Genomic DNA, 19,409 nt, shown 5'->3' with positions numbered 1-19,409 from the left:
GCGCTCAACATCTGTGTTACGTCACAGTGCGAGTGTTTTGGAGGCGGTTACGTCACCTCGGTGACTGGGAGACCCGGTGATGTCACATTAAGCAGGGAAACCTCACGTGCCTCTGATGCGCCCTGCAGAATGAGCCCTAGTGATCCTCCAGCGATACTAAACATCATCTGATAATACACCTATACCGGAGCGAACGCCGATTTCTTAAAGGCGCAGTGACACCTGCATCCTCCTCGCGCGCGTTTGTGCGTCACATCGAGGTTCCCCTCACATCTCATGAACCGACACCGAATCAACCACCAGAGCAGAAACCGGGGAAATACTCGACGTTTAACGGCGTTTGGCGGATGCACGCGAGCGGACGGTGACCGTGTGAGGTGTTGCGGGTTTTTCCTCGTCGCGTTCGGGTGGAGTCGAGCCACATTCTGAAGTCTGACCACTGACACACTTCAGGTGGGTGTTAACACGCGTTCCTTTGCTTCGCCAGGTATTTGTGCTCGTTACGCAGATTCTATGTTCTATTGCGTAATTTTTGGAACGTTTGAGTGCAACATTTGTAACATTTCCAGCGTTCCTGACGCGAACGCGTCTTTATGGGCAGCGGCTCCTCTTGTTATCTTATGGTCAATACGAGAGGCAGCAGTCGAATATAAACGCGCTCGTGCTGTAGATTTGGGATGAAGGATGATGGATGGATGGATGGATCCCGCAGGTTATTTGGGAATGCTGCTGGAATGACCAGAAGCGCGTGAGAGCGAAAGATGGACGCGCTCGAGTCTCTTGGGCGTTTAATTCCTTCGGATGGAATTCCGCCTTTAAATCGAAATGCGAGAATCGAAAAGATGTTCAGCTTCACGAGCTCTATGATAATTCACGGAATGGCCTTGAATGGATGAATGCATGAATGTATGAATGGATGGATGGAGGAATAATAATCACGACCCTCGTGTGTTTTTGCTGATTCTAGATTTTGTCACATGTCGCCTACAAATAACGAGCATTATAAGTGAATAATGGTTTATTTCTATAATGCTGAATGACTAGATTGAAATTCACCTAGTGCAATGGTTGTTTCTGGCCTTTATTCAGCACTGAATGTATGTACATGAACATGATGCACTGAGGGTTAAAAGGCTCTTGTTCTGTTGAGATTCACTTTACTGCTGTGTAGTGATTTATGTGTGAAAATAATAAAAAATAACCTCTATAATTCATAGCTGCTCCTCTGACCTGTTTTGACAGGTGTTTTTGGAGCTGTTATATCACAGCGTTGGCATAGACTTGAGAAATGTGATTGTGTTTAACCCAGCAAAAACATGTTGCACAGAATGGGAAGCCTGGAAATGTCAGGGAATCGTAAAATGATGGTGATTTATAGTTCTGGAGAATTTGTGGAAAGTAATAAAATCCTTAAAAATGTTTATAGTGAATATAAATATATATACATATTTTTTGTCCAAAGGCCTTAATGATAATGAAAAAAAAAATATATATATATATGACATCCAAAGTATGTAAGGTAGATCTACTTTTATTGAATCCAAAAGGTTTTAATTATATTTTGCTTCATATAAAGGTATTTTAAATGTTTTGAAGTGTCATTTGGTTTAACTGTCCAACCATTCATTTGTGATTAAAATATCTTATTAATGTAATAAATGTATATATTTTTTATTCTGGCATGATTTTATAACATCATATATCAACATGGTGCAAAATTATATTAAAATTATGTGTAGAAGTCGTTGCTTTGTTATGAGAAATAATGTCCAGAAAAATGAATTTCATTGATGTCATTCGGAGTAACCAATATAAAGGGACCATTTTGGATCAAGTCATGTGGTCAATATCATGTGACAGGATGTGACATCATTCAGACACCTGCAAAGGACCACATGGTCGTGAAGCAAAGTAACTAACTCTCTCTTAACTATTTGATAAATTCATGTTTTCTCTTGATCATACGCATGTCCCGAAACATCAGGTCATTCGGTGCAACCGCTATAAAACATGGAAAATGTTGTAATATTTTAAAAACTTGTACTAAATATAAAATGTTTAATTGTCCTTTTGCTAGATATCAGCCTGTTAGCATTGATTGAAAATATCGTCATTCGGTAAAACCGAAATTAAAGTGTTGCTATCAGATGGTAGTACCATAGTACTTTTAAATTTACATGTACATTAATGTCACCATGAAATAAAAAAGTGACAATTTATTTTAATTTTTTTATAGAATATTGCAGTGTTTATTATAAACGATTTATCCGTGCACATCATTATTGTTTTAAATTAATGTGCCTTGTAATCTTTATCTTAATCATAAAAAATAACTTCCCCTCCCTCTTGCAGCGACATCTCTTCTCTGATGACGAGGGCGGGGCAACCTGTCACTCACATGAGATCCACCAATAGAAAACCACAACCATCCAATCAATTCCACACTGACAAAATCAAGCCCCGCCCTACTTTTGTTCTTGTTATAAACTGTAAAGCTTAGTCTTACAAGTTACTCATCACATTTTTTCTTTAAGACTGTTCATAACTGTTTTAAGTCAGTTACATAAAAATGTAGATTGGTCTAATTTGATACTGATTGCCCCTTGACTATCTGCTAGTTGGTCATACTAGTACTTAAAGGGTTAGTTCACCCAAAAATGAAATTTCTGTCATTAATTACTCACCCTCATGTTGTTCCACACCTGTAAGACCTTCATTCATCTTCAGACACAAATTAAGATATTTTTGATAAAGTCCGAGAGGTATATTCTGGACCTTGAAAGTGTTGATTATATTGTCATATACCTCTCAGATTTCATCAAAAATATCTTAATTTGTGTTCTGAAGATGAACGAAGGTCTTACAGGTGTGGAACGACATGAGGGTGAGTAATAAATGACAGAAATTTCATTTTTGGGTGAACTAACCCTTTAAGACACAGTCTTAAATGGTTATGTTTATGCAACCAGCACCAGAAGCCGTTTTACTCGAATATACGTCACAGTAGGGAATACAGTCATACATTTTCATTCATGCAAGATCTCATTTTCCCCTTCTGTTGATAATGATGGGGTTGTGATCGTCCACCTCTGGAGTTTGTGACAGTTTCACCTGCATGAGTCAGCTGTGCTATAGAAGTACAGAAGTACGAGCGTGTGCATTTCTCACGCTGTCATGTGTTCTGCGTGCAGGACTCAATCATGAAGGACGGAATGGCCAATAACAGCACCGCCAGCATCTCTCAGGCCCGGAAAGCCGTGGAGCAGCTGAAGATGGAGGCCTGCATGGACAGGATAAAGGTCTGTGTGTGTTTGTGTTTATTTTAAAGGGGACCTAAAACACAAGATGTAATGTAAGTCTCTGGTGTCTCCAGAATGTGTCTGTGAAGTTTCAGCTCAAAATCCCCCACAGATCATTTATTATAGCTTGTCAAATTTGCCCCTATTTGGGTGTGAGCAAAAACACGCCGTTTTTGTGTGTGTCCCTTTAAATGCAAATGAGCTGCTGCTCCCCGCCCCCTTTCCAGAAGAGGGCGGAGCTTTAACAGCTCAACAGCAACAAAGCTGGAGAATCTCACGCAGCCAAAATGATGAAAGTGTTCAGCCTTACATTGTTCAAACCGGAGTCGACACTGATGGAGAGACTCAGGAAGAAGTTACAACTTTTAGACGTTTCTGAATGGTTAGTGGATAAATTTATGTAGTTGCTGTGGAGTTGATTCAACTCATCCACTAGCATGTGCCGTCATGTTCATCTTTTGTGTTGAATTGACCCTCGTTTGTGAAGCAGTCCGGCGTAAAATGACGGCATGTCAACAACACTCTACTACAACAACTCTTCCTCTTCTCTAAAGCAGCTCAACATGGCCCCGCCCCCTTTGTTGTGTATTCTCGGGGGCAGGGTTTATGCAAATTTTAGTGTTTGTGATGTCATTAAACCAGGAAGAAGCTTGTTGTAGTCCCTACCAGCTGTTTGTTGTAGTCCTTAAAGGTCCCGTTCTTCGTGATCCCATGTTTCAAACTTTAGTTAGTGTGTAATGTTGTTGTTAGAGTATAAATAAAATCTGTAAAATTTTAAAGCTCAAAGTTCAATGCCAAGCGAGATATTTTATTTAACAGAAGTCGCCTACATTGAACGGCCAGTTTGGACTACATCCCTCTACTTCCTTCTTTAATGACGTCACTAAAACAGTTTTTTGACTAACCTCCGCCCACAGGAATACACAAGAGTTGCGTTTGTAGAGTGTGTTTGTCGCCATGTCGTCGAAACGCTGTTATTTTCATCCCGCAGTCCAATCACCGGGTCTGATTCCGGCTCAAATTGATAGGGTAAAATTAAAGACATGTTTACAATAACACTGAGCGCGTGCATCTCCACGTTATGGTAAGAGGCGTGACCTTTCCGGGCAAGATGCACTAAACTGCTGTCGAATCACAACACAGGAAGCGCTGGCACAATCAGAACTCGTTACGTATTTCTGAAGGAGGGACTTCATAGAACAAGGAAGTCATCAGCCCGTTTTTATGACAGTGGAAACAGCGGTATACAGATAAGTAAATTATGTGAAAAATACTGTGTTTTTTTACACGCGAAACATGAACACATGTTATATTGCACACTATAAACACAATCAAAGCTTCAAAAAAACACGAAAAACGGGACCTTTAAAAAGCGATTTCTGTAAAAGAAAATCTCTCCCTTTGCATTGAACTTTGAGTGTCGTAACTTTCCAGATGTTGTTTATGCTCAAACAGCAACATTACACACTAACTAAAGTTAAAAAAGTCAAATATAATCAATGCCTTATTGCCAATGATTTAAAGACTTGTTTTGTAAGATGGACCCAGGAAAACTGGGGGGAAAAAAGTACAACTAAAGAATCTTTTAGAGAGTTGTTGTGTTGTACAGAACTCTTTGGGTTTTTTATAAGCTGAATATTATTGAATTTTTGATTAATTTATGTCATGAAGCTGGTGTGGCAATACATGCAAACACAAATTGTGAATGATTAATCAGTGAAAAAAAGCACCAAATGCATTACAGAGAGTGCAACTTTCTTTTTAATTGACGTCATTGAAACTTCAAAACTTCCTTTTCAACATCCAATCATTTATTGATGGATAATATCTTCTTTTTTTGTTAAATATCCTGTTTCAATTGAAAATACATCAGATTAAGGAAGTAAGAAAACTCTATTACTCTAAATATTTAGGCCTAAATTTAGGATTTATGTATTTGAATAGCATATACATTTTCCATACATTTTGATTACAAAGTTTTAACATAAACTAATAAACTTAATGCATATTTGTCAGTCATACAGAAATGAAACAGGTCAGATTTATGCACTTTAAAAACTATTTACATCTATTTGATTTTATTTAAATATCATATTTTCAGTATGCACCAAATTACTCTGTTCATTGTGAAACAATTATATTTAAATAAAATATGACTAGCTGTGAAACAAGCAATATTCACTTAGTTAAAATGTGCGGCATTGAAACACATCTGATTGATTGGTGATAAATAAATTTGGTTTGTATTTAAAACACATTTAATTTATTAGTGCTATTACAGAAATCTGACCTGTTTCATTTATGTGTGAATGACAAATAAGTTTATTTGGTGTAATTCAAATGCATGGACATTTTATATGCAATTCAAATACTTAAATCTTAAATTTAGCCCTAAATATTTTTTGAGTGCACTTCATGTTTCATGTTGACTGTAAGTTTTGCATTTGGCCAAAAATAGTGATTGTTTCCAAACAGAAAGTCCCGCCCCCAAACTTGTGAAGTTGACATGTCAGAAAACAGATCAATGATTTGAAAGCGTCAGTGAAACTGACACACCTCAAGCTAATTTAACCCATCTAGTGTCTCTTCATTAACGCCCTAAAAGTGCAGATTTGTACTGCAAATCAATGGCCTGCTTACTTATAATTCATATTTCATATGTCATCTTATATGACATGTGGTGACAGCAGCATCTGGAGATGTTTGTCAAACGGCCTGCAGTGAAATCGCTTCGTTATCTGCACTAATGTGCCCAGAAGACTCAGTAACCGTTTTAAGGAAGCTTAATGTGGCTATTAGCTGTAGTTAGGTGGCGGTTTGGCGAAGGATCTCGCCTGTAAACCCAAGGGATGGAGAAATGGGTATAGCAACAGAGACAGAGCGAGCGTTTAGAGGAGCACGGGCTCAGCTGTGGCCTTTTAGTCGGGAAGAAAGATGGATTGGACAATTCTGCAGAGGTTTCTTTCTCATCTGCCCGCCGTACACCGCCTGCTTTTGCATCATTCTGCAGATGGCAGATATTTTCTGAGTGACATCAGATATGACCTCTGTCTTATTTCTGCCTTTTAAACACTGGAATATATTTTGGGAAGCAATCTCTAAGGAGATAGATTTCCTATTGAATCAATGTAAAAAGAATCTTTAATGCTGTGTTTGAAATTTACAATCACATTTACAACCTGTATTTACTTCTAATGTACTTCACATCATATCATTTAAGTACATAATTTGTATTTTTTTATGCATGTATAAATAAATAGTATGGAAGCTTGTTTCTGCCTTGAAATAAAAAATAAAAATGGTAATTGTGACTTTATCTCACAATTCTGACTTTTTTCTCAGAATTGCGAGATATAAAGTCAGAATTGTGAGAAAAAGTCAGAATTGAGTGATATAAAGTCAGAATTGTGAGATATAAAGTTGGAATTGTGAGATATAAAGTCAGAATTGCGAGATATAAAGTCAGAATTGCGAGATATAAAGTCAGAATTGTGAGATATAAAGTCAGAATTGCGAGATATAAAGTCAGAATTGTGAGAAAAAAGTCAGAATTGAGTGATATAAAGTCAGAATTGTGAGATATGAAGTCAGAATTGCGAGATATAAAGTCAGAATTGTGAGATATAAAGTCAGAATTGTGAGATATAAAGTCAGAATTGTGAGATATAAAGTCAGAATTGTGAGATATAAAGTCAGAATTGCGAGATATAAAGTCAGAATTGTGAGATATAAAGTCAGAATTGTGAGATATAAAGTCAGAATTGCGAGATATAAAGTCAGAATTGCGAGATATAAAGTCAGAATTGCGAGATATAAAGTCAGAATTGAGTGATATAAAGTCAGAATTGTTATATAAAGTCAGAATTGTGAGATATAGTCAGAATTGCAAGATATAAAGTCAGAATTAAGAGAAAAAAGTCAGAATTGAGTGATATAAAGTCAGAATTGTGAGATATAAAGTCAGAATTGAGTGATATAAAGTCAGAATTGAGTGATATAAAGTCAGAATTGTGAGTTATAAAGTCAGAATTGAGTGATATAAAGTCAGAATTGTGAGAAAAAGTCAGAATTGAGTGATATAAAGTCAGAATTGTGAGATATAAAGTTGGAATTGTGAGATATAAAGTCAGAATTGTGAGATATACAGTCAGAATTGTGAGATATAGTCAGAATTGCAAGATATAAAGTCAGAATTAAGAGAAAAAAGTCAGAATTGAGTGATATAAAGTCAGAATTGAGTGATATAAAGTCAGAATTGAGTGATATAAAGTCAGAATTGAGTGATATAAAGTCAGAATTGTGAGAAAAAGTCAGAATTGAGTGATATAAAGTCAGAATTGTGAGTTATAAAGTCAGAATTGAGTGATATAAAGTCAGAATTGAGTGATATAAAGTCAGAATTGAGTGATATAAAGTCAGAATTGTGAGAAAAAGTCAGAATTGAGTGATATAAAGTCAGAATTGTGAGTTATAAAGTCAGAATTGAGTGATATAAAGTCAGAATTGAGTGATATAAAGTCAGAATTGTGAGAAAAAGTCAGAATTGAGTGATATAAAGTCAGAATTGTGAGATATAAAGTCAGAATTGTGAGATATAAAGTCAAAATTGTGAGATATAAAGTCGGAATTGTGAGATATAAAGTCGGAATTGAGTGATATAAAGTCAGAATTGAGTGATATAAAGTCAGAATTGTGAGATATAAAGTCAGAATTGCGAGATATAAAGTCAGAATTAAGAGAAAAAAGTCAGAATTGAGTGATATAAAGTCAGAATTGTGAGATATGAAGTCAGAATTGCGAGATATAAAGTCAGAGTTGTGAGATATAAAGTCAGAATTGCGAGATATAAAGTCAGAATTGAGTGATATAAAGTCAGAATTGTTATATAAAGTCAGAATTGTGAGATATAGTCAGAATTGCAAGATATAAAGTCAGAATTAAGAGAAAAAAGTCAGAATTGAGTGATATAAAGTCAGAATTGAGTGATATAAAGTCAGAATTGAGTGATATAAAGTCAGAATTGAGTGATATAAAGTCAGAATTGTGAGTTATAAAGTCAGAATTGAGTGATATAAAGTCAGAATTGAGTGATATAAAGTCAGAATTGAGTGATATAAAGTCAGAATTGAGTGATATAAAGTCAGAATTGTGTGATATAAAGTCAGAATTGCGAGATATAAAGTCAGACTTACGAGAAAAAAGTCACAATTGCGAGATATAATGTAAGAATTGCGAGAAAAAAGACAAACTCGCAATTCTGACTTTATATCACACAATTCTGACTTTATATCACTCAATTCTGACTTTTTCTCGCAATTCTGACTTTATATCACTCAATTCTGACTTTTTCTCGCAATTCTGACTTTATATCACACAATTCTGACTTTATAACTCGCAATTCTGACTTTTTTCTCGCAATTCTGACTTTATATCTCCAATTCTGACTTTATATCTCACAATTCTGACTTTATATCTTGCAATTCTGACTTTATAACTCACAATTCTGACTTTTTTTCTCACAATTCTGACTTTATATCACACAATTCTGACTTTTTCTCGTAATTCTGACTTTATAACTCGCAATTCTGACTTTATATCACTCAATTCTGACTTTATATCTCGCAATTGCGAGTAAAATAGATTGATAGATGGATAGAAAGAACACTGAAGAAATGACACTTTGCTTCAATGTAAAGTAGTGAGTGTACAGCTTGTATAACAGTGTACATTTTCTGTCCCCTCAAAATAACTAAACACACAGCCATTAATGTCTAAACCGCTGGCCACAAAAGTGAGTACACCCCATGTCCCCATTTTTCAAAAGGCTTATAAATCATACAGAATGAGTTTTTTTGAGAAAGTAAAATGTGCAGTTTCCTGTGATGGGTAAGTTTAGGAGTAGGGGTAGTGTAGGGCGATAGAAAACAGTATAATACAGTATAAAAACCATTATGCCTATTGAATGTCTCCACAATTCACAAAAACAAACCTGTGTATGTATGTATGTATGTATATGGTGAATGCCTTATCAGTGCATGTTATTGTAAAAACTTTTCTTTTAGAATAACATGCGCTGATGAATCATTCACCAGACACGTGAATTAAGAAAGCAAACAGAGTCTGTTTTGATTTCATGTGATTATAAGTTTGTAAAAGACAGTCATGATTATGTGAATTGACTTATTCTTTCTGTCCACTTTCCCATGTCATAAAAACTAACATACAGATTCCCAACATAATTAATAGAAAGCTTCTTCTCATCTAACTCCTGCGAGGCGTCTCATGTGCTCGAGCGCTCGTGTCTTGCGGCGTCCCATTATTGCAACACAAAGGTCACTTTTTGGCAAAGCAAAAAGTTTTATAGGATTCTCTGCTTGATTCATCAGTGTCAGCAGACAGAGAGGAGCGTCACATCTTCATTACTGTAAATGATGTTGTGTTTTGTAAGAAATTAACTTTGAGAGCGAACTAAAGTCATTTAGTTTAACTAGTAATGATGCTGAAAATTCAGCTTTGATCACAGGAATAAATTACATTTTACAATATACTACAATTGAAAACTTCTTTTAAATTGTAATAATATTTCACAATATTATTTTTACTGTATTGTTGAATGCAGGAGGACGCGGGAGAGAGGTGGCCGGTTTGATTGGAGGTTCGTCGCTTTAATTAATTCCTCAATCACACAGTGGAATGTGATATGTGTTAATTAGTGTGGCTCGTTCATCAGCGGCTCATGTGCTGTAATTACAGACTCGACAGTAAACCCACAGCGGCCGCAGCTCATAAGTCCTTCTGTGAGTACTGGAAGAGTCCATTAGGGCTCGACGTGACACTTTTACTGCGGACGTTTACATGCTTTACCATCAAATGATGCTTTTAAACCATGCAGCGGTTTCCCTTAAAGTACCATTCAAAAGTTTGGAATAAAGATGTTTTCTCTTCTGCTCACCAAAGCTGCATTTAAGTGATCAAAATTACAGTAAAAATTCTGAAATATTATTACAATTTAAAATAACTGTTTTCTATGTGAATATATAGTAAAGTGTAATTTATTCCTGTGATCAAAGCTGAATTTTCAGCATCATTACTCCAGTCTTCAGAGTCACATGATCCTTCAGAAATCATTCTAATATGCTGATTTGCTGCTCAAGAAAATTTCTGATTATTATCAATGTTTGTGTAAACAGTGAAACATTCTATTTTTCAGGATTCTTTGATGAATAGAAAGTTCAAAAGAACAGCATTTATTTAAAATAGAAATCTTTTGTATCATTATAAATGTCTTTACTGTCAATTTTGATCAATTTAATGCATCCTTGCTGAATGAAAATACTAATTTCTTGTTTTTTTTAATCTTTCTTACCCCAAACTTTTCAATATATTCCTGTTTTTAATGTGTTTTTGATCAAATAAATGCAGCCTTCTTTCAAAAACATGAAAATATTATTCCAGAATTTTGTCTGGTTGTGTATATTAAGGATTAGGGATTTATTGTTTATCATTTTTATGATTTAATTACTTATTTTCTTTTCATCAACTGGCAAACCGCCTGAGTTTAGGAAACCCTGCCTTATATAATAGTACTGTGATAGATTTAGATGCACATGTAACCCCTCCTGTTCGAACCGCCCGCTCTAAGCGGGACTCGAACCCGGGTCCCCCACATGAGAGGCGGGCCCTCTAACAAGGAGGTTAAAGACCACAGTCTCTAGTGCCATTCACCTCTTGAGATCAGGGGATTGAGGTTTACACATATACTGTGGTATTTTGACACATTTTTACATACATTAATCCAAAGCAACGGTTCATGCACTCCCTGGGATTCAAACCCATGGCATTGCTCGCACCACAGAATGATTTACATATGTCCAAAAGCATGTAGTAAAACTGTGCTACTTTGATATGAGTTTTCCACTGCACTCCAGGAGCGGGAAGAAGGGAAATGTAGTTTGTTTGTTCAGTGTGATGTGTGTTTGTCAGTGGCACTTTTGCACCATCTGGCTGTGAGCGTCATACACACCGCTGAAACTCACTGCTTCCCCTCCGACAGCTGCGTCCCTCCTCATCATCAGCTCTCACATGAATCAACTCTTCACTGGACCACACGCATCCAGCCTCTGCTACTGATAAACAACACATTTCTGTCACCTGATGGAGTTTGGGTTCCTTGCCACTGCCTCCTTTGGCTTGCTCAGCTGGGGTTTAAAAGACACTTAATGATTCGAATTTGATTGACTTTGCAACATCGACACTGTTATTGAACTGAACTGAATCAATATTGAACTGACTCAAGCTGTATAATCACACTATTGTCATCTGTAGAGCTGCTTATAGCTGAATTGAACTTGTTTCATAATTGATTAACTTTACAGTTATTGTACTGAACTGAATCAACACTGACGACTTTATTTTTGTCGAATTTGTCTTATTAATTTGTCTATTGTAATTGTTACATTTTCCAATAATCAGCATTTTCCCCTAAAAGTGATCGGGCAGACCAAACCGTAAGTCGTAGAGACTTGAAACTTTGAGGGTTGGTAGTACTCATACCGCCTACAACATCACCAAGGCTCGTCCCAATCAGCCTGAAGGGGGCGCTACAGCAGTCAAAAGTACAAAATGGCTCATAACTCCTGAACTACTGAAATTTTCGGGTATTTTGGGTTTTTTGAAAAAACTACTTTTGCGAAAGTCTTAGGTTTTTGACACAATCGGAAACAAACCAGTGCAGAAATGTTCTCTGCAGTCTGCTTATCAATAATTATCAAAAGAATTTTGAAATTTTGATTCATGGTTGCTATGGGGCGCCAAAACAAATGATGAGGGCGGAGCCACTTTTACTAAAATGGCTATAACTCAAGAACGAAATGAGATATTTGCACCAAACTTGGTACACATGTGTATGGGCTCAATCATTGGTCACGTTAAAAAAATTGCGTCGATTGGACACTAGGTGGCGCTATAACTTGAAAAAATATTAAAACAGCTGTAATTATGCCACCGTTAGTCCGATCGACTTGAAATTTGGCATGCAGTGTCTTGGTCCAAGGGGGCATGAGAGTCTATGAGGACATTGGCATATCTCAAAAAACATGGCTGCCATCGGCCAATGAATTTTGAAAGAAATCGGCCACTAGTTGGCGCTAACGAGTTTTACGCCTCTGTATTCACATGGTGTTTCACAGATCCACACAATATGCATATCATATGCTAGATCTCCTCATGCTGAACAACGTTGCCTCAAGAACCACTGCCGTCAATCAAATCGTTCATTAATTATTTGTGAATATGTGAAAAACCTACTTTTGCGAACTAGTCCTAGGTTTTTTGCTCGATCAGAACAAAACTAGAGCAGGACAATTCTCTGGACTCTCTAGATCAATAATTATCAAAAAAAGTTGAACTTTACCCTTTGGGTCGCTATAACAGGGACATTTAGAAAATGGGGGTGGCAAAATTTACTCAAAAGCCTATAAATCCTAAAAGAAAACTCAGAACTTCACAAAATTGGGTGAGCACATGCAGCATATGAATCTAAAGAAGCATACCAAATTTTATGGAGATTGGACCATAGGTGGCGCTATAACTGTTAAAAAGCTTTAAAAAACATATTTTCAATGATAAATTGCCTGTTTTGGCTGAAAATGGTCTGTTCCTGGTTACATGCTTGCTACAAGTGGTTACATGCTTGCTAAATAAACCTAATATCTTTTTATGTACATGTGCTTAAAGGCCTTAAATGCTTGAACCCTGGTAAATGCTGCTTGCAGCTTTGATTATCATTGATTCAGTTATTTTCCTGTTTATTTCTGTAAAGCTGCTTTGAAACAATCAGTATTAGCGGTACTTGACATGACAAAATGAGTTAATAAAATGTAGGCTATTCCATTGCATCAGTAATTCCAGGTTCCAGGCGTGCGTAAATCACTCATTTTAATCGGCTCTTTTTTAACGGTCAAACGGGTGGTCTGAAATGGTTCGTGATTCAGTTTGATTTATTCGGACAGTTCAATCACCCACTGAATCTTTTTCATTGTAGGAAACAAAACTTTCAGTGCAAAAGTAGGTGAGTCATGGTCTGGTTACACAACATACATCTTAAGTGCGTAAAATATTAATACAGTGAACAAAACATGCAAAGAAATTGGTATAGCCGCATTTAGGATGCAAAACCATTATCGGAATTCCTGAAAGCTTGTTGAGATTTGGTCAACTAAACAATATGACTGCAATTTATGTTTTCTGATTTATAGTTTTTGAAAAAATCCAGCTGTTTGCGTTATTGTGTATGAAAAAAGATCCAGTAGCACCACCTAGCAATCAACCAGCGGTATTACCGACATATAGGCGGTTTAAACGATGACACCAACTAGCAAATCAGATGAAAACGACATATTTAATAACTTTTTTCTAAATTATTTTTAAAGGTCCCGTTTTTCGTGGTTTTTTGAAGCTTTGATTGTGTTTATAGTGTGCAATATAACATGTGTTCATGTTTCGCGTGTAAAATAACACAGTATTTTTCACATAATTTACTTATCTGTATACCGCTGTTTCCACTGTCATAAAAACGGGCTGATGACTTCCTTGTTCTATGAAGTCCCTCCTTCAGAAATACGTAACGAGTTCTGATTGTGCCAGCGGTTCCTGTGTTGTGATTCGACAGCAGTTTAGCGCATCTTGCCCGGAAAGGTCACGCCTCTTATCATAACGTGGAGATGCACGCGCTCAGTGTTATTGTAAACATGTCTTTAATTTTACCCTATCAATTTGAGCCGGAATCAGACCCGGTGATTGGACTGCGGGATGAAAATAACAGCGTTTCGACGACATGGCGACAAACACACTCTACAAACGCAACTCTTGTGTATTCCTGTGGGCGGAGGTTAGTCAAAAAACTGTTTTAGTGACGTCATTAAAGAAGGAAGTAGAGGGATGTAGTCCAAACTGGCCGTTCAATGTAGGCGACTTCTGTTAAATAAAATATCTCGCTTGGCATTGAACTTTGAGCTTTAAAATTTTACAGATTTTATTTATACTCTAACAACAACATTACACACTAACTAAAGTTTGAAACATGGGATCACGAAGAACGGGACCTTTAATGGGGCTCTATGTAGGAATGACACCCAGTGGTCGAAATAGGTACTGCAGTCCAAATTCTAAATATTGCTTGCCCCGCCCCCTCGTTCAAAGACGCAGGTGGCCAGCTTGAGGACACGCAACAAGAGGGAGCGCAATTGACAATGAAAGCCGAGGAGACTTTTATGGTCAGGTAGAATCTGCGATTCGCTGACCCAGTTTGTTTGCTGGTTTCTATGGCTACAATACGCGGTGTTTTCCGCCAACTGGCAACCTGTGATATCGAAATACTATTGGATAAACTGGCAGCACATGGTTTCACACAGACCAAAACAAAGACAGACATTCCGACACGGAACGCACATTTCAAAGTAGAATATCTGGCTGTAGCATTGTCTTTCTGAGAAACAAGTAGGTGAACTTAGCATGTTTCCTAAATATCTACAAACCAATTGGGGTATTTTTATGCTTTATTAAAGTAAAAATCTTACATATAACCCCTTTAATATCTATGGGGGATATTTCTGAATGCTGTTTTTTTTGTCAAATAATATGAATAAATTGAATAAGAAATGAATGGTTTTTAGTTTCATCAGACTGTAAGATCAGAAAGAGCCAGTGTGTTTGTGTCTGTTGTTTTAGGCAGAAATTCTACAGAGAGACCTAGAAACAGAAGTGAACATAATGGACTGTGATAAATGTCATGTTTTGGCATGTTTATGCAGCGTGACATTTGCAGACTAAAATCGTCCTCTTTCAAACTTTTTTTCTTTTCTTTTCTCTTTTTTTTTTGGTCTTTGCATAGACTAAACATTTATGTACAGCAGTCAGTTAACTGTTTTCTCAGTGTCTGTTTTAAATTTGTGGATTCTGTCCCATCTGGGCAATACACTACAAGTCAAAAGTTTGTCATCTTTAAGATGTTTTAATGTTTTTGTAAGAAGTCTCTTCTGCTCGCCAATACTGCATTTATGTGATAAAAAAGTGAAACATTATTAGAATTTAAAATGGCTGTTTTCAATATAAATATATAGAAAAATGTAATTTATTCCTGTGATCAAAGCTGAATTTTCAACACATCATTACTCCGGTCTTCAGAAATCATTCTAGTATGCTGATTTGCTGCTCAAGAATTAATTTTTTTTTTTATTTTATTCAGCAAGGATGAATTGAATTGATCAAAAGTGAATACATTTATAATCTGCCTTGATTGTGTCCTCAGGTGTCCAAGGCGGCAGCGGACCTGATGGCGTACTGTGACGCACACATACGAGAGGACCCGCTCATCGTGCCCGTCCCGGCCTCGGAAAACCCCTTCAGGGAGAAGAAGTTCTTCTGCACCATCCTCTGAGGCCGGGCCGGGCTGCAGGTTCTGCCGTGAGGTTTCCACGTCTCTGGCTGCTGCCGTTGAGCTGTGTTTGAGTGGCAGCCGCCGCGTCTGTTGATGGTCCGACCCCTCCCGGAGGCCTGTGGGGGTTTTTGGGGGGGAAGTCAATTAACTGGCAACCCAGTCAGAGCATCTCATGTCTCGTTAACTAGGTTTGTTATTGCTTCGTAATTAGAGAACAGCCTTTCTCACTGCTTATGGGATGAGAGAGATTTTTTATGTGTGTATTTGTTCCATTTTGCCTCATTTCATGTGCCACAGAGGATGTGAAGCCCTGACGGGTGGCCGTTTTATAATGTTATTTAGACATTTTTTTAATAAAACTATGCTATATTTGATATGCGCTGCCCGGTCAAATGTTTGGACACACTTGAGCGAATCTTCAGAAAAGGCTTCTGCATTGATAATTGAAATTGGTGATAAATTGATTGAATTTGTTTACAAAACTGAAATTTGATCAAAACATTCAAACTTTTGGAGTGGATAGTGAAATAAAAGCATGTTTAAAAGCATCCCAGGATGAATTTGGTTGATGAACGATAAAGAAGCTCAAATATAAAAGAGTTTTGTTTTTGATCACTTCATCAATACAAGTTATTCAATAGGTTTCATTACTTGACTATTTTCTGTTTATTACGGAGCCTCGCAGATGACATGCAAGAAAAAAAAATTATGCAGCATTTTACTATTTCATTCCCTCGATTTGCTAAATCTTGCGGACATTTTACTATTTCGTTCCCTCGATTTGCTAAATCTTGCACACGATTTACTGTTTCATTCCCTCGATTTGCTATATTGTGCAGACATTTTACTATTTCATTCCTGTGCGGACATTTTACTATTTCATTCCCTTGATTTGCTAAATCTTGCGGACATTTTACTATTTCATTCCCTCGATTTGCTAAATCTTGCGGACATTTTACTATTTCGTTCCCTCGATTTGCTAAATCTTGCGGACGTTTTACTATTTTGTTCTCTCAATTTGCTAAGTCTTGTGGATATTTTACTATTTTATTCCCTCGATTTGCTAAATCTTGCGGACATTTTACTATTTCGTTCCCTCGATTTGCTAAATCTTGCGGATGTTTTACTATTTTGTTATCTCAATTTGCTAAATCTTGTGGATATTTTACTATTTCATTCTCTCAATTTGCTAAATCGTGCGGACGTTTTACTATTTCATTCCCTCGATTTGCTAAATCTTGCGGACATTTTACTATTTCGTTCTCTCAATTTGCTAAATCTTGTGGACATTTTACTATTTCATTCCCTCGATTTGCTAAATCGTGCAGACGTTTTACTATTTCATTCCCTCGATTTGCTAAATCTTGCGGACATTTTACTATTTCGTTCTCTCAATTTGCTAAATCTTGTGGACATTTTACTATTTCGTTCTCTCAATTTGCTAAATCTTGTGGACATTTTACTATTTCATTCCCTCGATTTGCTAAATCGTGCAGACGTTTTACTATTTTGTTGCCTCGATTTGCTAAATCTTGCGGACATTTTACTATTTCATTCCCTCGATTTGCTAAATCGTGCAGACGTTTTACTATTTCGTTCTCTCAATTTGCTAAATCGTGCCGATGTTTTACTATTTCATTCCCTCGATTTGCTATATTCTGCGCACGATTTATAAATCGAGGGAACAAATTAGTAAATCGTGCGCATGATTTAGCCCACTATTTTTTCCATGTGCGGGGCTCTGTAGTTTTTGAATAATAGTCGTAATAAAGAATGATTTTACAATATTTCTGTTTTTAATATATTTCATTCACATAAATTCAGCTTTTATGAGCGGAAGAAATAACGAAGGATGCGCAGATGTGTCCAAACTTTTGACTTGTCATGCATCATGTACTAGAATGATTCCCATTTTTTGAGATATTTTCTTTCAAGCATTTTTTTTTACCTCAGGCCAATCAAATCAATCAAATCCAGTTTCCAAGTGACATTGTGATAATCAGAACAGGATACCGCGCTGAAAGTGAATACAGTTTTCAACCCCTTCAGACCTGAGAAATTCATTCTGAATCGGTGCAGTTTAAATCAAACATTAGACGATTATACTCCTGCTGCTTTCCGGGATCCGCTGGCCCTCGAGATGTTGCTCAGTGCATCCGGATGAGGGTTTGACCGTACAGATGTTTAACAGCCCCATCTCGCATATAAACTCGAACGGGGCACATGTGATCGGACAGACTAACTAGAGTTCCTAATATCATCTGTGCCGATAACTGTGAGATCACATTATTTTCCTCTTTATCACAAAGTTATTTGGAGACTTCACACACGTACCATTGATTTTAAGCTGAAGTGTGTAATTTTGGAAAAGGAAAATCACAGCGTTCAACCTACAAATCAATCACTCACTTATACAGTAGTGGCCAAAAGTGAAAGGGCATGTTTGTTTTTAATGCACTAAGTTCAATTAAACCATCAAAATATGAGGAAAATATATATATTTTTTAAATATGAGAAAACAAAACAATAAACTTGTTTAAGGTTGCTTTTTATCTGACAAAATTTATTTGGCAAACCACAGCTACAGGTTTTATTTTACTATACAAAAAAAAAAATGCATAGAAAAACAAAATGTTCACAGGATAAAGCATTCATTGACTACAACATAATCAGTTATTAATATTTCATTGGTTCTCTCTTGTTTTTGCATGTGTTCATAATTTCCTTCATAAATCGGCGAAATTTGTCATGTTTCATTGCGTTATTATCACAAATAAAACAATTAACTCCAAGCTAGCGTGATTAATCGTTAAAAGATCGCGATTCAAATACACACGTGACCTTGTTCCTAAATGACAACAGGCTTGTATGACATCAAAGTACTGTGAGAGCATATGACTTCTTATGCTTTTGAATCGCTCTCGCGGTACTTTGACATCGAGCCTGTCTATTAAACCTCTCACAAAATCACACCGGAACATTCAAACCGTATTTACAGCCACACAATATCGTTATTTCTGTGTTACTGATATTCAGGTAATCACAGAAGTATACTTATAATATAAGTGCATATAATCGCCGATATCTACTGTAGCGATCAAAATAGAGTAATTGGCGCTTCAAATAACGGCTATATCGATTGCATTTTTACAATCGATAAAAATGCAATCGATATAGTCACATTTTTAAGACTAGTGACTTAAAAATGCATGTCATTCAATCATTCATTCAAGAGATTCGTTCTAAAACACCGATTCATCCAGTGATGAAACGTATTAATTGTAGTATTTACAAGTGAGTCATTGAATCATTCATTCAACCGATTTAAAAAAAATAATTAATTCATATTAAATAAACATTTTTAAATAGATTGCAGTAATTTTTTTGTTAGAATCTCTAGTAAATGACATGTTATTTTTATATATTATTTGAAAAAATCATGATTCTCAATTTATCCAGAATTGTGCAGCTCTACTCTAAGCAAAAGTATGCAATATGTTTTAATAAAGGGTCAATGTCAATTTTCCTAGTCCAGACATCACTTTTGGCCACTACTGTAATTGACTCTTCACCTTATAAGATGATTTATTATTAAATAAATGACATGCATCGCATTTAAATTCAGTCTGAATTAGATTTAAATGCATTTCATTGAATTTGACCTTTTTATTCAA

General features: G+C 36.3%; 1 protein-coding gene across 2 annotated transcripts; it reads left to right on the top strand.

Moving 5' to 3' along the window:
• Positions 1–56: 56 nt before the first annotated feature.
• LOC125276473 (guanine nucleotide-binding protein G(I)/G(S)/G(O) subunit gamma-4) lies at positions 57–16,515 on the top strand. Of its 2 annotated transcripts, none has more exons than XM_048203962.1 (3): positions 57–453; positions 3,192–3,299; positions 15,607–16,515. In XM_048203962.1, the coding sequence occupies exons 2-3, from the start codon at positions 3,201–3,203 to the stop codon at positions 15,733–15,735; spliced, it is 228 nt and encodes a 75-aa protein (XP_048059919.1). In that variant the 5' UTR covers positions 57–453; positions 3,192–3,200; the 3' UTR covers positions 15,736–16,515. The 2 variants fall into 2 exon arrangements, with proteins under 2 accessions (XP_048059919.1, XP_048059920.1); XM_048203963.1 differs by lacking the exon at positions 57–453 and adding an exon at positions 1,865–1,911.
• Positions 16,516–19,409: the final 2,894 nt, after the last annotated feature.

Source organism: Megalobrama amblycephala, linkage group LG10 (assembly GCF_018812025.1).
Source record: "Megalobrama amblycephala isolate DHTTF-2021 linkage group LG10, ASM1881202v1, whole genome shotgun sequence".
Taxonomy (NCBI): domain Eukaryota; kingdom Metazoa; phylum Chordata; class Actinopteri; order Cypriniformes; family Xenocyprididae; genus Megalobrama; species Megalobrama amblycephala.
This window is presented reverse-complemented; position numbering and strand designations above follow the sequence as displayed.